Raw genomic sequence first — 26,943 nt, 5'->3', positions numbered from 1 at the left:
TTGAGCTTGTGTTGCTAAATAAAATATAAATGCTACTTTTTGAAATAAAACTTTACCCTTACAGACTGTTATGTGTGATATGTGTTTCCATGAGGAAATGTTGATTAAGTAGTTTCCATTTTGGTATTACAGTATGTCCTGTTGTAAGTTGCTGACTGTGGAAAAAAATCTTTTTAAGTAAAAAAAAGCAGCTAAGCTTAAACCCCTAGTATTTATTATGGCAGAAACCAGAAATAGAAATCTCCTAGCAATTTTATAACCTATTGAATTCCTGCCTATCTTTTAGAGTAAATTAATTTCAAAAGTTTTAAAAAGAGGCTGTTGACTATAGAACTGAGTTATTTTGTATATCCTTATATACAAAGGGTCTCTTTTTTTTACTTGCTTTACTAAATATATGTATGCAGTTCTTTTTTTTTTAAAAAGGGAAACTTCATCCTAGAGTGACAATTGTCTCTGTTTTGTACATCTGTAAGAGATGTTAATCTACAATATATGCTAATTAATATAATTCTGACAAAATTTGTTTGTATATAGTACTTAACAGGATAGACATTTCAGATGAAACAAAAAGTCTTCAAAATCTGTTTTCTGTTAAAAGAAGTAGCTCATGGTTGGATTTTTGGAGGATATTTAACTATCCTTGACAATAGAATCTGTATTTGTAATGTTAGTCTACATAAGTAAGATAAGTTTTTGAGGCTAAGGCCAATTCTTGAATTTTGATGTCTTCTTGCAAAATGCAGTAGTGAGATGAAGCCTTTGCCTTTAAATTGTTACTAATAGGGCTCTGGATTGTGGTTTTTGCCCTGTGAATAAATGTTTTAAGGTTCTCTCTCAGTGCTTGCTTCTATCATCAAGAGAAGAGGGAGAGTAGAAAAACTCTTATCACTGCTATTTTAAGCAAAGTTAAGACTCTAGTCAGTGTTAACTAGCTATGGGATCTTTGTTACTTTCAGTAGTTTTGATACATGATATGACCAATAGTTTTTACTTTTTAAAAGTCTGCAGTTTAATATTTTAATGATATTAAATTCTTTACCAGTTAACATTGTGCTATAAAGGGAACAGAAATATGAGTGACACTTGGAAAGAAAAGCTGATAAGTGGTATTCTAATTTAAATTTGTGGTTTGGGAGAAATAAATTTGGACTTTAACATAATTCAGAAATAAAACTTACATGCATTTTCAAGATAAACTCAGGAAATAAACTATAAAGCAAAGACTGGTTTTTGTTTCAGAAAACAGAGAAGATGTGACTTTAAAATGCCTTTTAACCATTCAAAGTAAACCTCTCATTTATCAAGTTAGAGTTAAATTGGTCATAATGATATATCATGTATCATGTATGTTAGTATGCTGTCGTATGTTTACAGTTAATAGTGGGCTTCAAAACAACAGCCAAGCAATAATTATTGAACAAGAAAATTAAAATACTATTTATGAAAACAATCATGATTGTTTCATTGTTTGTACTTTAGTGTTAGCAGAACAGTTGTCTGATTTTTTAATAGTAGCATTTTATTTTCTATCAGTAAAAAATATGTTTTTGTTTGAACTGTTTAGTTAATAAGAACTTGTATTGCCCAGTATGACTTCAGATGTTAATGCTATGGTTATATAGTGTATATGGAATATGCATAGAATATATTTAGGGTTTTAGTCACATTTTTTACTATGTTTTGAAAAATATTGAAGCTAACATGAATGTAGGAGATAATATTTGAATTAAACTTCAGATTATATGAAGTATCTTGCAGTGTGCCTAAAAGTTACTTCCAAAGTAGTGACCTTGAGAGTTCAGATCGACAACTCTGACTTCTGATGAAACAGGGCCTTCTTTTTTTTATGTATGTGAAAGAATGTAAATGTACTATTTTAATTCTTAACAGTTTGATTTAAAGATAATGGCAAATACCAAAGTGTTACTGAACCTGTATGTAAGTAACTACATAACTTCAATTCAAGTCACAAAAATTTTTTGGTCTCTATTTTCTTAAAAATTTGCGCTATAATATTCTAGTACTATATCCTGATCATAACAATGATATGCTCACTTAAGATTGGAAAAGTACAGAAAAAAAAAAGTGAAAATGCAGTTTACCAAGGTAAGTTAGATATATATTTTTATGTTGATCTCCGTCCTGCCTTTTTCCATGTGTATATCATGTTTGTTTATACCAGTGGTCGGCAAACTGCGGCTCGCGAGCCACATGCGGCTCTTTGGCCCCTTGAGTGTGGCTCTTCCACAAAATACCATGTGCGGGTGCGCACGTGCAGTGCGATTGAAACTTCGTGGCCCATGCGCAGAAGTCAGTTTTTGGCCTGGGCGAGTCTTATTTTGAAGAAGTGGTGTTAGAAGAAGGGGGGTGTCGGTCGGTCGGTCGGTCGGTCGGGTGAGCAGAGACACAGCGCAGGCGGGCCGCGGGATATGCAGCGCGGGGGAGGCGCGCGCGATTCATGCACGAGTTGAGTGAGCCAGTCAGTCAGCAGTCTCATTGTGCAGTGGTTAGTGCTAGTCGCGTCTGCAAATCGCGCACGGGTGACTAAAGGACCTACTCGAAGCATAAAGTTACCTGTATTTTTCCAACGAGCTGCAAATCCTACAGGTATTTTTGTCATCAATTTAAGAATTGTAATTATTTTGTGTTGGTGGCTTTATTATTATAAAATGAAACTTTTTTTTAGGTGCCCTGTTTGACATGGCTACAAAGAAGAAGCAAAGAAAAACAGAAGATGAAAACGGTGAATTTAAAGTTGAATGGACCGAGACTTGCGCGTTTATTCAAAACTTAAATGGCCTTCCGACCTGTCTTATTTGAAAAATTGGCGCATAACAAGAAATCAAATTTGGAGAGACACTTTACAACTAAACACATGTCATTTAGTACTAAATATCCCGTCGGTGATGCAAGGAAGAAAGCAGTTGAGGAACTTCGGAAGAGTCAAGAAAAATCAAGTTCTGTATTTAATTACTGGATGCAATCTTCCAACAATGTTAATATTGCAAGTTTTGTGGTTAGTCAAGAGATTGCTAAGCGAGGAAAACCATATACAGACGGTGAATACATAAAAAGTTGTTTTATAAACGCATCTGAAGAGCTATTTTGGGATTTTAAGAACAAAGCAGATATTCTAAAAAAAATTAAAGAGTTACCATTGTCTGCTAAAACAGTGAAAGACAGAATCGTCAAAATGTCTTTGAATATAACCGACCAGCAAGTCGAAGATCTTAAATTGGTTTCAGCTTTATCAATAGCAGTTGACGAGTCTTGTGACATAAATGATACAACGCAAGTTTCACTTTTTGTACGATTTATTGCATCTACAGGTCCTAAAGAAGAACTTTTAGGATTATTGCCATTCAAAGGTCAAACACGTGGAGAGGATATAGCAAATGCTGTAATTGAGTGCATTGAAAAACATCATATTCCACTCGATAAAATTGTCTCAATTTCAACAGATCGGGCAAAAAGTATGACCGGCGTAAGAAACGGGTTTGTTGCTATTTTGAAAGAAAAAATTAATCACGAGATACTTACTTACCATTGCATCATTCATCAAGAAGCGCTTTGTGCTCAGACATTTCCAGAAGAAATTTGCAAAGTTATGGAATTGGTGATTAACATTATCAGCTCCATTATAGCTAAAGCTCTTAATCATCACTAATTTAAAGAATTTTTAGTTGAAATGGAGAGTGAGTACGCAGATCTTCTGCTGCATAACAAGGTACGTTGGTTATCAAGAGGAAACGTTTTGAAACGTTTTGCTTCCTTATTAACATAAATTAAAGCATTTCTCCTTGAGAAGGGTGTTCACTATCCAGAACTAACGAATGATCAGTGGATCCAAAATTTTATTTCATGGTAGACGTTACGACTCATGTAAATCAGCTTAATCGTAAACGGCAGGGGAAAGGAAACACAATTTTTTCGATGTTAGAAGAAGTTATTTCACTCGAAAACAAATTATCTCTTTTTGCTCAAGATTTTGAAAGAGAAACTTTGATTCACTTTCCAAGCCTGTTGAAACATCGCCAAGAAAATAATTCTGATATTGACATTTGCTATGTCAAAACAACACTTTTAAATATGAGGGAAGCTTTTCTCAACAGGTTTCAGGAATTCAGAAACAGCAAAGCTACGTTAGCCTTTGTTAAAAAATCTCTTAATGCTACTGTAACAGAATTAAATTTTTCTCCCTTTAATATTGACATTGGCAACTTTGAAATGCAATTGCTGGATTTAAAAAACAAAGAATTGTGGAGCTCAAAATTTGAACATCTTTGTGCTGATATAGAAATATTGGAGAAAAACAAATGTGAACTTAGTTCACAGCACAAGTGGTCTGCTTTGAAAGACCTGGAGAAGGAAGATATGTTGATTTTTAACACCTGGAATAGTATTCCTGACTCATATAATCAACTGGAAAAACTAGCGTTTGCTGTTCTTTCCTTATTCGGGTCTACATATTTATTCGAACAATCATTTTCAAGCATGAACCTTATCAAGAGTAAATTGAGAAGTCGTCTTATTGATGAGAACCTGGAATCGTGCCTAAAATTAAAAACAACAACATACAAACCTGACTTACCCAACTTTCCAAGGAGATGCAAGGCCATTGTTCACATTAGTGTTTGTCAGTCATTGTCATGATTTAATTTTATGAATATTGTAAGGTAAATTGTAAGGAATTTAATTTTATCAATAAATAATATCGTTATTAAGTATGATATCAAGTTTTATTCAACGTACCTATAGTTTAACTAAGACTTAAAACTTTAAGTAAAGTTTATTAAGTTAATTTTAGGAACATTGTGGAGTGAAAGAAGAGGTAGTGTCGAGGATTGAGAAAGGTATGTTGAGATGGTTTGGACATATAGAGAGGTTGAATGAAAGGAGATAGACGAAACAAGTATACAAGACCAGTGTGGATGGGAGAGTTGGAAGGGGTCGACCTCAACGAAAGTACCTCAGTCAAATTGAGGACGTTTTTAGCAAAGGCCAGCTTAGGAGTACCCTAATTACGTTAATAACAATGTACCTACCTATATAGTTTTAAGTTTAAAAAATTTGGCTCTCAAAAGAAATTTCAATCGTTGTACTGTTGATATTTGGCTCTGTTGACTAATGAATTTGCCGACCACTGGTTTATACCAATGTTTAAGTTGATATTACCGCTTCTGTAATGTATTAGATTTTAACTTTAAATATTGATTGTTCCTTATGAACATATTTACATGCTAGAGCTAAAACTTACAGGGGAGCATACTTTTTGCTTTAGCAAAGAAGTCAGACTTTCTGAAAGGAGCAGACAGTGAAATATTTTAGGCTTTCCAGGCCAACAGGCAAAATTCAGGATATAACATAGTTTCTCATAACCATTTAAACTGTAACCATTAAAAATTTTAAAATACTTCCTAACTTAATAAAAACCAGACAGCTGGCTATAGTTTGCTAACCTCTGCTTTAGAAGATTATTTGCTTGTATTTTTTTTTATATATATATTTTTCGCAATGAGTGTGGGTATGTGTGTTGCATGTGTCTGAATTTTTTTTTTTTAACAATTCTTGACACTGCTACCTCACAAGCACTGAACTAGCCTGTGTATTAAAACCCAAGGACCCAGATTATAATTCCAGTGTTATTGCTGCAGGAATCAGTTTGCTGGCTCTTAGAGAGAGGGCTGACCTTGACTTAGTAAATTATGGTACTGAGCTTAGTAGTGAACATAATTCAGCCTTTACAGAGAACAGGAACATGCCATACTTGGGCCTGATGTCTAGGAGAGAAGGTACTGTGTAGGAGATGTTAGATCCATCTAAGTGTTACTTAGCCTTGAAATGTCAAGGCTGCCCTGCCATATCTAGTTTTCCTTGACCTGGCTGTATTCCCTTTTCAGTGTTATTTTTTTTTAACTTCAGAGATGGCACTAAGTATCATACAGTTTATTATTATATACTAGAGGCCTGGTGCACAAATTGTGCATGGGTGGGGTCCCTCGGGGTGGCCTGCAGGGATCGGGCCGAAACCCGGAGTCCAGTGCCACCTGTAGCTCCTACCTGTGGCTCCCGCTCATCCCGGCCCCATTGCGTCTGCTGTGGGCTCACGCCCAATCAGTCCTGATCGGGAGAGGCTCGTGCCACCATAGCAGCACTTGCCAGTCTTGAACCCTGCATCTGGCACCCTCCCGAGGTGAGTGGCCTGAGGGATTGGGCCCAAACCTGTTTTCTGACATCTCCCGAGAGGTCCTGGATTGCGAGAGGGCACAGGCCAGGCTGAGGGACCCCCCTGGTGCATGATCAGGGCCAGGAAGGGACCGCGGGAGGGCTCCAGGGTGTGTCTGGCCCCATCTCGCCCAGTCCCGATTGGGGCCTGCTGGCCGGGGAGGGATGCAGGAGGGTTCCAGGGTATGTCCGGCCCATCTCGCTCAATCCCGATTGGCCGGACCCCAGCAGCAAGCTAACCTACCAGTTGGAGCGTCTGCCCCTTGGTGGTCGTGCACTTCATAGCAACTGGTTGACCGGTTGACTGTCTGCCCCCTGGTGGTCAGTCAGTGCACGTCATAGCTAGCGGTTGAGTGGCCTTAGCATATCATTAGCATATTATGCTTTGATTGGTTGAACAGTTGACTAGTCACCGGATGACCGGACACTTTGCATAGTAGGCTTTTATTATATAGGATGGGTGTAAATGAGTAAAGATAGAAAAGATAAAGTAGCTGAAAATAAATGTCCAAACACACTTTTTCTTGTTTTAGGATTAAAAATTATGTCTTAAAATGTATCCAGCAGGGAAAAATTGCTGTAGCTTTGGTATTACAATGATACTGCTTATTATTAATTACTAGAGGCCCATTGCACGAAGAGATTTGTGCAATAGGCCTTCCTTCCCCTGGCTGCCAGCACCGGTTTTCCTCCGGCACCTGGGACCCAGGCCTTCCCTCTGCACTGCCTTCAGTCTTCTCTTCGGGAGGAGCGCTGCTCCTGTAGCTCCCCCTGCCCTCCCCCTCATAGCAGGCTTCCCGCCCCACCGTGTGCTGCCCAGAGGCCTGAGCAGCTGGGGGCAGGGCCGTCATCTTAATTTGCATACTCACTCCTGATTGGCTGGTGGGTGTAGTGAAGTGACAATCAATTTGCATGTTTCTCTTTTATTAGTGTAGATAGTTTTTTTTGCATGTGTGTAGATATTACAGTTCCCATTTGTACATAACATGCAAAGCTTTTCCAGTTAACTCTTGTGTGTTTGTTGCTCTTTGTGATGTCTTCAGTGAAAGGAAATGTGTTTCCAGCAGAACAGTAGATTTAAAATAAGATTTCATGTTGTTATTTTAAACTATATTCCTAATGGTATGACACAAAAGCCAAAGTGTTCTGCCTTCTTTTTTAGGGGAGAGATTTACTAAGTTATGTATAGTTATTGGGCAATTATATTTGAAAACTTGATTCAAACTAAGTTCTGTCTTTTTAAATTTATCTTTATTGGTGAAAGTGTTACAGTCGTCCCCTTCTTTTTTCCAATTGACCCCCCTCCACCTTACATCTGCCCCTCCCAGGCCTTCACCCCACTATTGTCTGTGTTCATGGGCTATGCATATATGCATATAAGTCCCTTCCCTCTGAGATTTGTCAGTCTGATTCATGCTTCTATGGCTCTGGATCTATTTTGTTTATTGGTTTATTTGTTCATTAGATTCCACATATGAGTGAGATCATATGATACTTATTTTTCTCTAACTGGCTTACTTCACTTAGCACAGTGGTCGGCAAACTCATTAGTCAACAGAGCCAAATATCAACAGTACAACAATTGAAATTTCTTTTGAGAGCCAAATTTTTTAAACTTCTTCTAATGCCACTTCTTCAAAATAGACTCACCCAGGCCGTGGTATTTTGTGGAAGAGCCACACTCAAGGGGCCAAAGAGCCGCATGTGGCTCGCAAGCCGCAGTTTGCCGACCACGGACTTAGCATAATACTCTCTAGGTCACTCTATGCTGTCTCAGAAAGTAAGAGATCTTTCTTTTTTACAGCTGCATAGTATTCCATGGTGTAAAAATACCACAGCTTTTTTATCCACTCATCTACTGATGGGCACTTGGGCTGATTCCAGATCTTAGCTATTGTAAATTGTGCTGCTATGAACATAAGGGTGCATATATTCTTTCTGATTAGAATTTTGGGTTTCTTAGGATATATTCCTAGAAATGGGATCACTGGGTCAAATGGCAGTTCCATTTTTAGTTTTTTGAGGAAACTCCATACTGTTTTCCATAGTGGCTGTACCAGTCTGCATTCCCACTAACAATGTACTAGGGTTCCCTTGTCTCCACATCCTCACCAGCACTTGTCGTTTGTTGATGGTAGCCATTCTGACAGGTGTGAGGTGGTACCTCATTGTCATTTTAATTTGCATCTCTCTGATGGTTAGTGACTTTGAGTATTTTTTCATATGTCTCTTGGTCTTCTGTATGTCTACTTTGGAGAAATGTCTATTTAAGTCCTTTGCTCATTTTTTAATTAGATTGTTTGTCTTCCTTTTGTAAGTTGTATGAATTCCTTAAATAGTTTGGAAATTAACCCCTTATTAGGTTTATCATAGCCTAATATGTTCTCCCATGCAGTGGACTCCCTTTTCATTTTGTTGATGGTGGGTCTAGATTCTGTCTTTTAAAAAAATGTTTGTTCTTATTTATTGTTACTCATAATAAATCTCATTTTTTACTAGACTCAGACTTAAAGGTACAAGTTCTAGAGAGGGCAGCCTACATCTCTTGGCAATCTGTTCCTGCTGTCTTTCTTTGGCCTCCTTCATTTTCTTAGCCAAAAATTTAGCATATTCTGTAGCCTCTTCCTTATTTTTCTTAGCACGTTGTTTCTTCAGAGCAATATGCTGACGTTTGTGTTGCAGAACACATGGAGAAACAAGATGCTGAATCTTGGGTGCTTTAGTCCTAGGTTTCTTACCTTCTTTGTTTAGGGGCTTTGTCACAGCATATTGGCAGATAGCATCTTCTTTAGAGATAGTGAAAAGTTTGTGGATTCTGCTAGCTCTTTTGGGACCCAAGCGATGAGGCATAGTAGTATCAGTGAGACCAGGAATATCTTTCTCCCCTTTTTTTACAATGACCAAGTTGAGAACACTAAGATTGGCTTCCACAGTGCTACCTCAAACGTATTTGCGCTTTCTCTCTCCAGTCCTCCTTGGTCTATAACAGGAATGCTCCTTACTCCACAGCAGGCAGACATGGTCATGGGTCAAGACACCCTGCTTAATGGGGAAACCTTGTTTGTCTTTCCGGACCACTGATTCAGTTCTTCAGCCAGAGCTTCAGCAGCACACTGTGGCCATACGCTTCTCATACTAGGTACGAAGTTTGCGCTTATCCTCCACTTCAGTGAGTTTCTGGCAGCCGCTGGCTGGGAAAGAGATGTTCAGCTTCATCCTGAAGCAGCTGACCACCTCTAAGATGCCACAAAAAAGAGCACAAAGTTCTTTCTTAAGATGATTTTCCTTTATGGTGCTTGTACTTCACAGGAACATTTAGAGGGACATGGTGCTTGTATTTTTCATTGCCCTCCTAATCAGCAATTTAAAAATATTGGAAACATGCATTTGAGCGGTAAATTCTAGATTGCATTTTACGGCTTGTGTTGCCTGTAATACTAGAAATACTTATTTTAATAAGGGAGGGGTGATAATTAGTTTTCAACATGGGCATATTTGCTGTTATTAATACTGCTCTATATATCTGTTGGCCTGTAGCATTCTTCCTGCAGAATTAAGAACCGAGATAGTATGTGTTTTTAATGGGCCAGTCTGTTCTTGGGGTATGTTTTGGAATACTGCTGAACTTTTAAGAATTTCTTAACAAATTTGACCAGAACTCCTAAATTAAAATTTCCATGTCACACTTCAGATAAGTTAAATAAATTCTCAGGTTTTTGCATTAATTTCCCAGTCCCCTTATATGGGACTAGTACATGGAATGAAAGGTGATATTCCTGACCCATTATCTCACTAAGTTGTTTTTCCCTAATGGTAAAGGTTTTGCATGGGCCCATTCTTCTCTGATTCCTTTGCCTTTTTTCTCTCCTCTTTCCTCATGAACTCTCTCTTCCCATCCAGTGACTGCTGTCCAACAAGATATAATGGTTGACCAAATCTAGGGGCATAGGAAAAAGCTGAATATTGAACTTGCATAGAAAGGGATTAAATTTGTGACCTTATGTTATCTTCCGTGTAATTCTAATTACTACATTATAATGTCTTAACTTACTTAATTCAAACTTTATAATTGGTTAACAAGTAAAGTGTGGGTCTATTTAAATGAAGTTTGGAGGAAGATCTCATTAGTATGCATTATGAAAAATGTCTTTTAGCCTACTGCTTGAATGATGATGGCCTGAAAATTTAAGACATTTAGGGTTAATAGTTTGTCATGGCAAAGCATTCGGTATTTTTTAAAGAAATGAAAAGAACTAATTTTTGTACCTTATTTTTTTATATGCTCTTGTTAGAACTACGAAGTTGACTCATATAAATAAATAATTGTATTATAGTGCCCTTTTTATTTATCATTATTGACTGACATTGTACAAGGGTTGTCTTATAACATTCAGAGTATAGAAAAAGTTGATTAAAACAAGTCAATGAAGAAGTTTTTAGTTTATTATGGAGACAAACACCTTTGTTGTGTGATTCCTTAGATTTTCTTAAAAATTGATCTCCTTAAACTGTAAGCCTTTCTCAAATCCCAACACCCTTAAATTTTGTTGTCATATTCTTTTGATCTTTATTTTGTTCTTGTTTTAAACCTAAATTTTAAAACTTGTATTTCTTAGTCCCAGAGTTTGAAAGAGTTTAAAAATCACCCTTTTGAAAGAAAATGTCCTTAATGATTTTAATTTGAATTTACTACTGAAAGTCACTTAACATTTCCTTGGATGGTGATTCTTAACATTTCCTTGGATGGTGATATAATGGTTGACCAAATCTAGGGGCATAGGAAAAAGCTGAATATTGAACTTGCATAGAAAGGGATTAAATTTGTGACCTTATGTTATCTTCCGTGTAATTCTAATTACTACATTATAATGTCTTAACTTACTTAATTCAAACCTATAAATGGATCACCCACATAAATACCTTGTGATGTGGCCATCGTGTCATTGTGATTTTCATAAAGAGTGAGAAAGCAAGTCCTTTTTTTATTTGTTTTAAAATGTTATTTTGATCACTTTCCCTCAAAATAGTAAAGGTTTCATATTCAGACATAAAGTTGGATGAACTGTATCATTTAGATCTAATTACAAATACCATATTATATTTTTATCATTTTAATTATTTTAATAATTTTATAATTAAATATAGTTTGTTTTTAATAACATACCAGATGTATCATTTAAAATTTTTCCTTTCAGCTTTATTGAGATAGAGCTGATAAACAGCACTGTATAAGATACATGGTGTAATAACTTAACTTACATATATTATGAAATGATTACCGTAGTAAGTTAACATCCATTATCTCATATAGGTAAAAAAATTTAAAAATGTTTTTTTTCTTATAATGAGAACTTCTCTCTTAGCAACTTTCAAGTGTACCTTACAGCAGTGTTAACTGCAGTTATCATGCTATATGTTACATCCCCAGTACTTACTTATCTTTAACTGTAAGTTGATGTGTTTTGACCACCTTCATCGTATTTCTCCTCTTTCCATCCTGTTTCTGGTAAACACAGATTTGATATTTTTTTCTGTGAGTTTTGTTTTGTTTTTAGACTCCACATATAAGTGATATCCAATAGTGTTTGTTGTTCTCTGACTTAATTTTACTTAGCATAAGGCCCTCAGTGTCCATCCATGTTGTCACAAATGGCAGGATTTCCTTCCTTCTTTTTTTATTGCCAAATAGTATTCTGTTGTGTATATACACCACATTTTCTTTATCCATTTATTTGTTGGTGAACACTTAGGTTTTTTCCATATGTTGGCTATTGTAAATAAGACTGCAGTGAACATGGGGGATACAGATGTCTCTTTACATAGTGACTTTGTTTCCTTTGGGTATATACCCAGAAATGAAATTATTGGATCATATGGTAGTTCTATTTTTAATATTGTGAGCACTTCCACGCTGTTTTCCACAGTGGCTGTATGAATTTACAGTCCTACCAAGAATGCACAAGGGTTCCTTTCATATACTCACCAGTGTTTATCTTTTGTCTTTTGGAAGATAACCAATGTAGCTGGAATGAGTCATTGTGGTTTTGTTTTTTATTTCCCTAATGATTAATGATGTTAAATACCTCTTTACATACTGTGCACCATTTGAATATCTTTGGAAAAATGTCTGTCCAGGTCCTTGATCCAATTTTTAATTGGATTATTTGTTTTTCTGCTGTTGAGTTGTATGAATTGTTCATATATTTTGGATATTATATCTGGATATCAGATATAAGATTTGTAACTATTTTGGACTTTTGTGATTCCATATCAATTTTAGAATTTTTTTCCTACTTCTGTAAAAAAAAAAAAGCCCATTGGAATCTTGATAGGGATTTCATTGAATCTGTAGATGATTTGGGTAGTATGGATATTTTAACAATATTAATTATTCTAATCCATGAACACTGGATACCTTTCCATTTATCTGTGTCTTAAGCAGAGTCCCTTTTTTTTCTGATAGTGCACTATAAAATTTTGAGGGCTTTGCAGTGATAGTATATAATCATAAAAGCTCTTTAGCCAAAACATGATCAGCTTTTCTTAATATCATGGCTGTCTTTCTATGAGTTAGTTATTATGTGAATAGCACTTTTTTTTTGTAAATGGAAGGAGAACTCATATGACTCATTTTCTTATTTTAGATGAATAATATATTCTGATAATTATATTTGAGGCATCCATGTGTTAATGAGAATTATTGGAGAATAGAATTTTGTGTATGGTTTCATTTTCAGATAGATTAAGCACACACACTCTATTTCGTCCACTAAATGCATGTATAAAACCTGGACAAAATGGATGGAACAGCTATTTGAGGACTCTAAAGAATAATAATAGGTGGCTTGGAAAAAATACTAGAGTCCAAAGTATCATCATATCGACTGTGAGATTACCAGTTTTTTTCCTTCCAGGATCCCTGAACCTGAACTAATAGTCTGATGGCTACAAGTGAGCACTTAGGTATAGACAAAGAGAGCTCTAAAAGAAGCCCACTAGTTCTGGCTTAAGGAGTGGGAAAGGTAACTCCTAACACAGTGTGAATGTGGAAATTCTTCTTGTTTTCTTTACTCTGTTCTCTCATGCCATAGTCCCACGTAATTCCTTGGTAGTGGCAGCAGGGACTGCAGCAGTAGCCTGTAGCCAAATTAGGGATGGGAACTTTCCTTTCCAACTGACAAACTTCCATTTCTCCCCCATCCCCTGTCCTTTCCCTGTGTGACCCCAGAGCAGGTATAATAGTAGAGGCATGTGATCAAGCAGATAACCTAAAGCCCCAGCATTCTGACTGAAGAAAGGAAAAGGGATCCCACAGGGAATTGAAAAATACTGATATCTGTAGCAGGAGTGATTTGGTAAAACAGTACTATAAAGTTGGTTATGAATTCATGGGTTTGCCTCTGAGCTATACATACATGGAAATAAATTATTGCCCAAGTTCTAGACTGATTATTGGATGATACAATGTGGGACAGATTGAGATAAAATGGCAGAGGCTTTGAAAGTTGAACTGGTAATGGAACTGTGCCCACAGAAGCTATGTTGATACCTGTGGCCCTAACCTAACCATACCATATTGATCACCTGTTAAAGCAAAAAAATAATATAACATTATCCACAGGATTTAAACAAGAGCCAGAGTTTCAAACATAATATTTAAAATGTCTAGATTGTAATAAAAAAGTATACAGCATATGAAGAACCAGGAAAATTTGAATTCACATAAAAAGAGACGATCAAACATACCATATCATCATGATGCAGATGTTGGGATATTATAGAAACTTTATAATAGCTGCAATATAAATGTTACAGCAAGTAGTTGTGAATACTCGTGAAATAGATGAAAAAGTAGAAAGTCTTAGCAGAAAAAGAGAAGATATAAGAAAGGTAGGGTATTATTAGAACTGAAAAATACAATAAGTGGAAAAAAACTCTCTGGATAACTCAATAACAAAGGGGAGACAAATTTTTAAAAATTGTACAGAGCCTCAGGAATTATGGGAAAATAACAAAATGTTGGACATTTAGAGATATTTTGGAAAAGGCTGTGGTGCTAAAAACTATTTGAAGAAATAATGGCTCGAAACATCACAAATTTAGTGAAAGATGTATATATACAGATTCAGAGAACATGAAATAGGGTAAATGGAAAGAAATTCATACCCAGACATGTCATAATGAATTGGAAAAATAAAAACAAAAAAATATCGAAAGGACCCAGAGAAAAATGGCATTACCTATACAGGGACAATGACTTGAACGATAGAGAATTTCTTATCAGAAACCATTGAGGTGGGAAGAAAGGCAAAACATTCTTAAAGTGCTGAAAGAAAAGAATTGTATATAACCAGGAAAAATATTTTTTAGTGATGAGAGTAATATAAGGACATATTCAGATAAAGGAAAACTAAGAGTATTCATTTGCCAAAAGATCAAAGCATTTGCTTAAGAATGTTTTTAAGACCGAAGGAGAAATGATACCACAAGGAAACTTGGATATCAGGAATGGAAAGAAGATGAACAGAAATGGTAAATATTTGCATAAATATCATAGATTATTGAGTTCTTCAAAATATATTTGACAGTTGAAAGCAAATACCATAACATTGTCTGATGGGGTTTTCAGTGGATGAGGTACAATATATGACATCTATGGTCCACTTGAAGTTGTAAAATACTAATGCTAACTAGATTAAAAAGTTAAGTATGAATGTAATATTCCCTAGAATCACTACTTATAAAATAGATAAGTTAGAATTACATTGACATGTTAGATAATTAAAGTGGACCATTAAAAAATACTCAACCCCAAAGAAGGTAGAAAAAGGAAAACAAATGGGAGAAGCAGAAAACAAATAAAATGGCACATGTAAATTCTTACCCACCAATATTTACATTAAACTTTTAAATGCTGTAAACATCAATTAAAAGAGATTGTCAGAGTGCATAAGTAAATGACCCCATTGTATACTGTCTGTTAGAAATTTAGTTCAAATGTAATAACATAGGTTAAAAGTCAAGGGAAAGAATAAAATATTGTACAAAAACCAATAAAAAGAAAACTGTAGTGGTTATATTAATAGCAAACAAAGTAGACTCCATAGCAGAGATAATTATATAGGATAAAGAGGACCATTACATATTGATAAAAATATTCTAAATGTGTGCATACCTAACAACAGAAATTAAAAATACATGAAGCAAAATTTGACAGAACTCCAATAGTCCTTTTTTAGGAATAGATAGAACTACCAGACAGAAATCACCAAGGGTACAGAGTGCCTGAACAACACTATCTACCACTTAGATTTAACTTATGTTTATAGAATACTTTACACAGCAACAGCAGATATATATTCTTTTCAAGTACATGTTACCCAAATATAACATATCTTAGTCATTATATAAATCTTAACAAGTTAAAAAAAATTGAACTCAAAGCATGTTCTCAGAATATAATAAAAATTAACAAGAAATCAATAACAGAGGATAAAAGGAAAATCTAAGCTTTTTTGGAAATTAAATAGCAGACTTCTAAATAATATATTGGGTAAAAGAAGAAGTCTCAGGGAAAATTAAAATATATTTTGAACTAAACAAAATGAAAATATAACATCAAAATTTACAGCCCAGGCAGTGTTTACAAGAAAACTGATTGCATTAATTACATTAGGAAAAAAGATTCCAAATTAGTAATCTATGTTTCCATCTCAAAAATTTTTAGTTCAAAAAATTTTTTAAATTACTGTTGAGATTTCTTCTTGGACACATGTAAAATTTCAATAGGAGAGTTAAGAGCACACACCATTACCTTGTGCAAAAGAAAACAAAATAAGTTCCAGATAATATGAGAAATCAATTTAAAAAAAGCAAAAAAAAAAAAAAAAAGCAAAAATCAATAAAATGAAAAGTTTTTTGCATAGATAAATAAAATTGATGTCTAGCAAAACTGACAAGAAAGAGAAAAGAAGCCATATAGAACCAGTATCAGTAATGGAAGAGGATATCACTACAGACGCCCCCAGGAATCCAAAGAACAATAGGAATACTAAAAAACAACTTGATGTGCACAAATTTGACAAATTAGGTGAAATGGACCAATTCATTGAAATGGATTAATTCCTTAACCAACTACCTAAACTTGCCCAAGAAGGAAAAGATTATGGTGATAAGTCTTACAACTATTAATGAAATTGAATTCATAGTTAAAAACCGACTAAAAAATATCTACACACAGATGATTTACTGGTGAATTCTACCAAATACTTAAAGAATATATAACATTATGTCTCTACCATTTCTTCTAAACAAAGAAGAGGAGGGAATACTTCCCAACCCTCTTTATGAAGTTAGAATTAAACTGATATCAAAACTAGACAAAGACAGAAGAAAAAGTGAAAGGATGAAAGAAAACTATGAACTAGTATATCTCATGAACATAGTTGCAAAAATCCTCAACAAAATATTAGCAAATTGAATCCCACTATCCATAAAAAGAATAATATACTACATGGTTAACAAACCTACAAAAAAATCAACTAACATCATACTTTATGTTGTGTGACTGAATGCTTTTTCTCATGAATGAGAACAAGGTAATGGTGTGTGCTCTTACCTCTCCTATTAAAATTTTACATGTGTCTAAGAAGAAATCTCAAGAGTAATTAAAATTTTTTTTGAATTAAATGAAAAGGAAAACACAGTTTCAAATTTTGTGGGATGCAGCAAAAACAGTGCTTAGAGAGAAATTTATATCATTGAATGCATATATTAAAAGAAATACTTAAATCAGTAATATAAGACTGTAGGGAACTAGAAAAAGAAGAGCAAATTAAGCAATCAAAAGAAAAAGTTAGAGCAGAATTTATGAAATTGAAAACAAAAAATCAGTGAAACCAAAAGCTGTTGCTTTGAGTAAATAAGGGATGATTTACCTTATTTTCAGCTCTACTTTTTAGAGTCTAGTTTTGTTTTTGTTGTCTATATCTCTTTATTAATGACTTCTAGTTCTGCACATTTAGCCTCATTATTCTCTCCACTGAAGTATCATATCTGTAATATTTACCATGACCAGGCTCGGCTTCTATTTCTTCATTTTAGTTTTTCACCATTAAAATTCTACCTTAGTGCTTTATTTTTGCAGGTGTACATTTAATATGTCTCCATAGCCTTATTTTTTCTACTCATAAATTTTACCTTTTCTGTAATTCTTTTAATGCTTTTATTTATACTCCAGTGACCAGGAAACACACAATTGTAATTGTTTTTGGGTTTTATGATTTTGACTATAAACATGCAATATTTCAGTAAGCATTTCACAAAAAATGGTCATTCTCCTACATAACTATCACCATTATCATCATAAAAAACGTTAAGCAGAAGTTTCCCTAACACTATTTTCTATTTACAATTTCCTGAATTGTCCCAAAAATGTTTTCCATGGATTAAAAAATATATTATTTGCAGATGAATTTTTTTTCTGATTTTCAGTTTCTTTTGATTTAAAAGTTTCCCTTACAACCTTTTTTTTTTTTTTTTTTTTCCCAGTAGAATATGTTACATTCTGGATTTTTCTGATTTTCCTTGAAGTGTCATTTAATGTATTCCACTATCTCCCACTTTTTCTGAAACATTAAAATTTTGTCAGTAAAACTTTGTAATTGATGCTATATGTATAATATTAAGAGGCACATAATATTGAATGACTTGTTCTTAATTTAACCTGCTTCCATGGTTTGTTCTGGGACTTGTCTTTTTCTTAAGAGTTCAAGGGAAAAGATAGAATAGAAGGATTTCTGCTGTCCCTGGAAAGTCATAGGAATAAAAGAGTAAGTAAAGGTATGAAAGATATTATAACCACTGGATTGAAGGAAAACATGAAACCATTTCTAGAAAGAGAAGGACCAATGAGCCTTGAACTTGGGATATGAATATTTTGAGGTTGAGGAGCATGTGTCTTTCCCAAGTCCTTTTGTATAGAGTTTTCTTTGTCTACATTAGGGAGTCATACCTAGAGCACGATGTGACTTACACAATTGATCCAAGAGAGAAAATCTGGGAGCTGGCTCTACAGGCAAATACATGGTGATGAAAGTCTTGTGTATGCGAGTGGTGTGGGAAATGTTCTTCATTCCCCATGAAAAACAAACACTTCTAGTTTACACTCTCCTGAAAACTGAGCACAAAGGGGAATATGCCTTCAAAGAAATGACATTCTTTTTTTCTTCCTTAAGTGAGCACCCTTAAAATCATATTCAATCACAATTTTTAAATTACTTAACATGTCAAGTCTGTTGAAACAGAAATAGAATGCACTTACCACATATTCTGTATTCATAAATCTGAAATTTCTGAGTAGACATCCATCCATGTTGATTGCCTACAGTTAGTTGACCCCTTCATGCATATTTTGGACACAGAACAGAATACTCTGATTAGCAAAAGACAGTTTCCAGTCAAGCATGTCATTTTTAAAGTCATACACAGATATATCCCAACCAGAAAAGAAAACTGATTGATTTAAGAGAAGTTCCTAAGAGGTTTTTTGTTTGTTTTTTTGACTGACAAGCTGTCAATCGAAAGGGAAACTCAGTTTTCATTCAGTATCTCTATAAAAGCTTCAACTTTAACCAGGTAAAATAAAGCAAGCATAGTCTGTGGATCCTCTTATGCTGTACTGCTTATACATAATACTTAGCAGTTTGTGGGTAATTATTGATTCAAATTAATCCTTTATCATGTTCACACCTGAAAAACCAACAGGTAACATGAACACTGCATCTGAGAAAAGAGGCTCAGTTCTAGATTGTGAATTGGATTTATGGTGACCTTGAGAGATCACCATTTAAAAATAGTGTACTTCTTTGCCGTGGCTGGTATGGCTCAGTTGGTTGAATGTTGTACCATGCACCGCAGGATTGCCAGTTCTTTTCCCAATCAGGGCACATGTCCAGGTTGGGGGTTCTATCCCCGGGGTTCTAACAATTGTAGAAGAGAAATTTCTTTTTCACATGGATGTTCCTTTCTCTTCCTCTACCGTCTTCTCTCTGTGAAAATCAATTAAAAACAAATAAAAATAAAAATAGTGTACTACTTCTAGAGTATACCACTACTTAGTTAATAGAAAACTTAGAAAAAATCATTCTTATACAAGAAAAACCCATTTTCTAAGGTCATTTTATATGAGAAATTTAACCAACCTTTAAGCTTTTCACTAAATCCCCACTTTCCATGGGTTGAAATAACTTGATGATTGTGTTCTGTAGGGTAGTGGATAACTACGGTCAATTCTTTTCTAGGTAGTTATGTTCTATAAAGTCATTAAGTTCCCTTGCTCTGCCATGAATTGTCAATATTGAACAAGTCTGTTTGCATTTCTGAGCCTAAGTTTCTTCCTTTGTAAAATGAGGAGGTGGTGTCCCATCATCTCTAATGTGTTTTCCAGTTCTAGAATTTTGTGGTTTGTGTGTGTAATAACTAACATAAAAACAAGTCTGAGGTGCTGACAGATTGAGATACATCTTCTGAATTATCAGGGAAAGTGATATAACTAAAATAATAGTCCTATAAACAATATTTTTGATTATATTTTAATTTTTAAAAATATGTTATTTATGGTATGTATGGTAACTGTCACATTATTTTACTAAACTTCTTTTCAGATAATCTCAATTAATGAAAGTTTAATTTTCAGTTTTCTTAAATCCCTTGGTCATCAGTTTTGTATTTAAGTCCTTATTATATAAGGGCTCACAATCCTAGGTCTCCATGGATAAAGGTTGGATAAGGAAGCAAACGTTTTCTTGACCAAGAGTATTTACCTATGAAATCGTCTCCATTCAAACATATCCCTCAGCTAGACTGTCTAGCCATGGCTGTTGAGCCAAAACCTTGTTTCCTCTCTAGTGACAGAGTACAAACAGAGCATAAAGAAAAATTGTAGATAATGCACAAGTGCTGTATGTCATGAAGTTCATAAAAGGGCCATTGTAGAACAGTTTCAGTCATATGCAAAGCCATATGTGGGTGAGGTTGTGACAGAGACAGATTAGTTAACAATTGTAGAAGAGAAATTTGCCAAGAGAATGATCCAGTGACTCGGTTCTTTAGGAAAAAGTGATTTGGATGTCATAGAATTAAGAGGAACCTTTGTTGAAAAATTACTTTTGTTTAGATAATGTTCTGAAAGTCAGCTAGGAAGTGAAGGATGCTGTTATACAGTATTATTTAAAATTATGACCTCCCTCCAATTTTGTTCATTCTCCTCAGAATTAGCACATGGCCGTAATAATGACCTAAATTTTGTGATATCTTTTTAAAATAATTTTATTTTGAAATTAAAGTCCTAAGCAAATCTTTTTTCACTAGTTACTATGAAAATTTGGTCCTGTTTTTACATGGATTCATTTGGTGGATTTTTTTTTTTTTAATCCAGTACCAATTATCCTTGTTTAGTGAGAATTCTGTAGATTTATAGCCAAATATGAGGATGATGGATTTCTGGTATGCAACACTAGTTTTAATATCAACATTACAAAGAATTCATTGAATATTTCTTTTGTTGGGTGTTATAAGTGCATTAAATTGATTTATTTGCTGAGGGACGAGAGAGAGAGAGAGAGAGAGAGAGAGGAGAGAGGAGAGAGAGAGAGAGAGAGAGAGAGGAGAGAGGAGAGAGAGAAATATGGAAAACATAAATCAGGGTTATAGACAACCAAAGATCAATCAAGCTCTTGTAGGACATCTCTAAATTTTTCAACTCAGGTTTGTTCTGTGCTACATGAAGTTCAAGGTCCCAAGGAGATGTCATTTTCATCCGTGCCTGGCTCATATACAGCGGATTCTCGAATAACGTCATTGCCTTATAATGTTGTTGAGATGCCATGGGAACTTAATTCTTGTTTATATCAATTAGCCTTTGGTAAACTTGGTTTTGTTATACGTCATTTTGCTGTAGTTCCAAGAACCTATTGATAACATTAAGTGAGGACTTACTATATTTGACATAGATGTGGTAGCAAGTTCTAAATCTTTCCTTTGTATATCTGATTTTATTTCCTTTTGCATGCAGTATTCATTTTACTTGATTGTTCCTCCTGCTTCCCTCCCATCCTTATAAACTCCTTAACAACAAATGAAGGCCAGGAAATATACAAAGTGTAAAACTTGGACCCAAGTGAGAACATTGGTAGCATTCATTTTATTTGCTGGTGGGAAAGCACAAGTAGGGTAATGGGAGACAACATAGTTGGTAAACTCTGAGGCCTAAATACAAGATATGCAACCTAACTCAGTAAAAAATTGAAAATTCTTTAGAAAATTTTTTATAAACAAAATTTTAAAGCAAGTCGGTCTTAATACTGACATGACAAAAGAATTGGAGGAAGGAGAGACACAATCAATTCACTTTCATTTGCAGAAGCTTTTAATTCATAGTTGGTCAAAACTGATCTCTTTTATAAGGGAAGTCATTTTTTCTCTTTAAGTCAAAAGTAAAGAAATTTAGTTGTTGCCTCATTTGCTAATTATTTAAATACAGCCCTAGGTCAAGTAAGAACCTCCTGGATCCTGGGGTTTGTGGATAGTGCTGATATGGTCATTCTAGTTCTAAAAGTTTGGAGACCCTCTTTTAGAGGATGGTTAACAATCATTCTTCCGGATGAAAAGTTCTCAGATGTTCTTGATGTTGTATTTCTTAAAGTAGCGTTTCTGGCAGTTCATGTGACCCCATATTTATTTAGTCATATTGCTGTGGGTCTGAGAGCTGGTTCAGGTAGAGCCACAAGTGGTGCTTTTAAAAGATTTTAGGAGGTGGAAAATGCCTAGGATTGTTTTCTCTTTATTTATTTTTATTTTTTTAAATAAATTTTTATTGATTTCAGAGAGGGAGAGAGAGAAACATCAATGATGAGAGAGAATCATTGATTGGCTGCCTCCTGCACGCCCCCTACTGGGGATTGAGCCCACAACCTGGGCATGTGCCCTTGACTGGAATCGAACCCGGGACCCTTCGGTCCTCAGGCCAATGCTCTATCCACTGAGCCAAACCAACCAAGGCTGTTTTCACTTTAATATAAAAAGGGACTGCCTTTGAGTTTGTGCTGGCTTTCTACTGGACTTAGCTTAGTACCATCAGCATAGACCAGTGGTTCTCAACCTTCCTAATGCCGCGACCCTTTAATACAGTTCCTCATGTTGTGGTGACCCCCAACCATAAAATTATTTTTGTTGCTACTTCATAACTATAATTTTGCTACTGTTATGAATCGTAATGTAAATATCTGTGTTTTCTGATGGTCTTAGGCGACCCTGCTAGTGGGTCACAGGTTGAGAACCGCTGCTGTAGAGCCTAAGACCATCGGAAAACATAGATATTTACATTACGATTCATTAACAGTAGCAAAATTACAGTTATGAAGTAGCAACAAAAATAATTTTATGGTTGGGGGTCACCACAACATGAGGAACGGTATTAAAGGGTCGCGGCATTAGAAAGGTTGAGAACCACTGGCATAGACACTGTATAAAATGCTTAATAAAAATTTTATTCACTATGGTAGTCATTTTAATTTTTTAAAATGATTAAATGTTAAAAAAAAAACAGCTGTGTTTTACCAAAGAATGTTGCCCCTTTGTCCAATCATCCAAATTTCCTTATTTTTTGAGCTGGAAAAAACTAATTTTCATTTAAGTATTTACAGAACCTGACCGCTTTTTGTGAATTTTTAAAGAATATTATGACTTTAAGGACTTCTTAGAGAAGTGATTGCATTTTAAGAGCTAACTATGAAAGTAGACCTAGGACTCGTTTTTCTACATTTCTCCATGTAATTAATTCATGTTCTAACTTTGCTGCTTGGAATGAAGTTCATATGAGATGATGCTTTTATTGATGTGATGTCCAATTAAATCATTTCTAAATTTTTGTATTCTGCTGTTACATTTTAGGAAAGTATCTTCCTCTTAAGCAGGGATTTTAACAGGAAGAATGTCTTTCTGAATTTTAATTTACATAGAGAAAATAGAATACTTGGGAGTTTGTATTATGATTAGAAATTAAAATATACAATTACTAGTACATAAACTTAAGACCTTGAATAACCTAATATTTAATATACTAAATTAATATGTTCACTTATTATTATTTGGGTTTAGAAAGAAATAAATATTGTCTCAGCCTGTAAAAGCTAATAGGTATATGCACCAAGATCTTTAACATCTTTATAACTTGCAGTGCATTGATCATTTTTTAAGGGAAACATTTTGATTCAATTTATATTATCAGAGAAATAGTAGTGGCTTTTTTATTTTACAATTAGAGGCTCGGTGCACGAAATTTGTGCACTGGGGGGGTGTCCCTCAGCCCAGCCTGCTCCTTCTCCAATCTGGGACCCCTCAGGGGATGTCCGACTGCCGATTTAGGCCTGATCCCTGTAGGCCTAAACCAGCAGTTGGATATCCCTCTCACAATCCAGGATTGCTGGCTTCTAACCGCTCACCTGCCTGCGTGCCTGATTTCCCCTAAAAGCTTCTGCCTGCCAACCTGATTACCCCCTAACCACTCCCCTGCCAACTTGATTAACACCCAACTGCTCCCCTGCAGGCCCGGTCGCCCCCAGCTTCCTTCCCCTGCAAGCCTGGTCCCCCCAAACTGCCCTCCCCTGCTGGCCTGATGGCCCCCAACTGCCCTCCCCTGCAGAACTGGTCCCCACCAACTGCCCTCCCCTGCCAGCCTGATTGCCCCCAACTGCCCTCCTCTGCTGGCCTGATCGCCCCTAACTGCCTCTGCCTGCCTGATCACCCCTAACTGCCCTCCCCTGCAGGCCTGATCTTGCCCTCAACTGCCCTCCTCTGCCATTCAATCTGGTTCTGATTGGTCGGTTTCTATGCCAGTCAGCATCTCTGGGCCTATCTCTGGGCCTGATCATAGAGGCGGGGCTGATCAGCAGCTGCCCCAGGCTGCTGGAGGTGGCTGAAATGCTGACCTCTGGGAGAGAGAGAGAGACTTGGCTGTTGGAGAGGGAGAGAGAAGCAGGGTCTGATCTCCCTGCTTCTCTCTCCCAGCCTCGCCAGCAGCCACTGCCACTGCTGATCAGCCCCGCCTCTCTCTTTCTGTCTCTCTGAGAGGTCAGCAGTTCAGCCCGCTCGCCTGCTGCACGCGAAGCCTGGCGAATGGTCGATCCTCCTGGTCGTTGCGGATGTGACGGACCCAGGGTTTTTATATATTAGTATATTGTTTCTCCAGCTATAAGAATGTATAAGTGGAAACTATTATAGGTATTTTAATTCTTGTGTGCTCTATAGATCTACAGTGTGGCTCTTGGGAATTGTTGCAGATTGGTTTCCATGGGAAGCCTGAGGTAGAGTTTAGCTTACAGGATATTAATTGAGTGCTTTTGGGATCAACATCTGTGAAAAGAAAAGGAAACAGGATTGGACAGAGGGAAAATTTAAGTTGTGATTCAGGCCCAATTATATCCTTGACCAACCCTTTACTGTGAATTATGTCCTGAGTTGGGTTAAGATTACCAGGCCCTTATAGCTTCACATGGATCTGTCATTGCATATGGGCTGCCCAGGAAGGGGCATCTCTTGGGCAAAAGCTGCTCTCTGTAGCTCAGGCACTCCAGTAGTTGGGGCAGTGAGTACTTTATTAAGAGGGATTGGGTGACACATCACAGTATCCTCCTCAGGAATATTTTATTGTCTCTAATAGTTTTCCCTTCTCCTCCCCTTCCCTTCTCTCTCCCTTCTTTCTTTCCTCTTTCTTATTTTTCTTTATAGTTTTCCTTGTGCTTCTGGGATAAGTTATAACACTTTTCTTTCTCTTCTGAGCAAGGGAGTCTTAACTTACTTTAACTGCCTTAGAGAATTATTGAGAGTTTCTAAAAATAAATACCTTAAAAATGCATTGATATCATTATATATAAGATGCTTCAGATTTCTTTCCAAACTGTATAATACTATGAGTAAAAAGAAAAATAATGTGTTTTTCTCTTTTGCATTTCTGTATACATGATCTCTCTGGTTGTTGTGAGGCATTTAGTTTGTTTTGGGTGGGGTGAGAATGGACTATATTAGGAAGGCAGAGAGAATAAAAAAATATTTGGCTTCTGATTTTAATGTATCCAGTATGTATATTAAGTACCTACTGTGTTCCAGGTACTGTTATAAACTTTGGGGATTATAGAATTTTGAAGCAAGAAAATGGGCTTAACAACTAGGTATTTTCAGCAAAATGAAGTATTTCTAAAGTCCCCCTAAATTGCTTATATGAGTCTAAGTGGAGGGGGTGGATAATAGTTCCCTGGGATTTTTTATTTTAAAAACTAGCGTTCCCTTTGCAGGAAAAATCCTGCAATAGGATTTCCTGCTGCACTCTACCCCGCCTCCACTCCTCCCTTGTCGCCCGCCTCGCCTTCTCCGCCAGCCCGCCTGCTTTTCCCTTCGCCCCCAGCCCTGACTTCGCTCCTCCCTTCTCCTCCCCCTCCCCCCCCCCCCCCCCCCGGCTTGCTTGCTTCTTCGAAGCTTTACTCCCTTCTGCAGCTCTTGGCTTCTTTCGACACTGTCTTGATATGCAAATTAGCTGCCATCTTTGTTGGGGTGATTTGCATACTCGTCCTGATTGGCTGGTGGGTGTGGCTTGGCTGGTGGGCGTGGCTTGGCTGGTGGGCGTGGCTTGGGTGTGGTGAAGGTGCGGTCAATTTGCATATTTGTCTATTATTAGATAGGATATACCTTTGTTTCTGTTGTACTTGACTCTTCCAGATGAAGAGAATAGGTCTGAAATAGATAAACGTTTAATTTATGGCTACTGGAATGGATCACATGGGTTTTTCCCTGGCTCCTAGGGTGGGAATAACTTAGGCCCTGAGAAGTAAGGGGGGATGGGAGGAGGGGGAAGGGAATGTGATGGGATAGGACATTAGTGATTTTTGTCTTTCATAACTGCCCTAGAGCCATCCTCAAGAAGGAAAACTCTTGTTGCAGTGCTCCCAAACAGTTGCAAGTGCCTTAAATTTAACTGGTTCTGCTCTTCACCCCAGATGGTTCTGACCATGATTTGATTGTCATTCCTTTTAGCCTTATTGAGAAGTGTACTGGAAACAGCAGGGAATGGCCCCAACTCCTGTACCTCCCACACAAAACACCTGCCAAAACCTCCAGATGCTTTCCCTGCCCCCATTTCAGTAGCCCTTGCACAGCCATTCCTTGAAGTGGCCAAATGCCACCTGGCTGATGTTTGGACAGACAGGACGGGTTGGACTGATTTTTCTTAGGTAGTCTTCAAATAATGACTAGATTAAAACTAAATTGAGAATCCTAAGGCACACCAGCCTGTCAAAGGGCCACATTTGATGCACTGTCAGCCTGTATCCCTGACTGATTGAAGTCCTACTTGTGGACTTCCAAGAATTATAAACAGCCCTCTCTCCATGGGCACCTTAAGCACTCCTGGCATTGTACTTCCTGTATGGAAGCCAGACATTAACTTGCCTTCCTACCCAAAATAGAGTGACATGCACCATTGGGGAGTTATAAGAGACCTCAGGTATTTAGTGAAATGTGTAGTTTTCAAATAATTGTAGAGATCTCTCCAACATTAGGCTAACTTTGATTACTTGGGGGACCTTCTTAGAGGGATGGCTGATTCATTATTTACATGTACTCTGCAGGCAGTTATCCCCAGGATGAATTAGGTTAGGTGTTGTG

At 36.3% G+C, this 26,943-nt stretch overlaps 2 protein-coding genes and 1 pseudogene across 5 annotated transcripts in view; 2 read left to right on the top strand and 1 right to left on the bottom strand.

The window, feature by feature from the left end:
* The window catches only part of LOC114232030 (general transcription factor II-I repeat domain-containing protein 2-like), a 47,844-nt gene extending 43,111 nt beyond the window's left edge, over nt 1-4,733 (top strand). Inside the window, exon 2 of the mRNA XM_028147820.2 lies at nt 2,690-4,733. Coding sequence (XP_028003621.2) covers nt 2,798-3,670 — 873 coding nt within the window. The 5' untranslated portion in view covers nt 2,690-2,797 and the 3' untranslated portion in view covers nt 3,671-4,733. The remainder of the gene's footprint in view (nt 1-2,689) is intronic.
* The window catches only part of TCF12 (transcription factor 12), a 386,352-nt gene that overhangs the window by 66,487 nt on the left and 292,922 nt on the right, over nt 1-26,943 (top strand). The window lies entirely within an intron of this gene.
* Nucleotides 8,714-9,444, bottom strand: LOC103287458 (40S ribosomal protein S6-like; annotated as a pseudogene).

Source organism: Eptesicus fuscus, chromosome 5, assembly GCF_027574615.1.
Source record: "Eptesicus fuscus isolate TK198812 chromosome 5, DD_ASM_mEF_20220401, whole genome shotgun sequence".
NCBI classification, from domain to species: Eukaryota; Metazoa; Chordata; class Mammalia; order Chiroptera; family Vespertilionidae; genus Eptesicus; species Eptesicus fuscus.
This window is presented reverse-complemented; position numbering and strand designations above follow the sequence as displayed.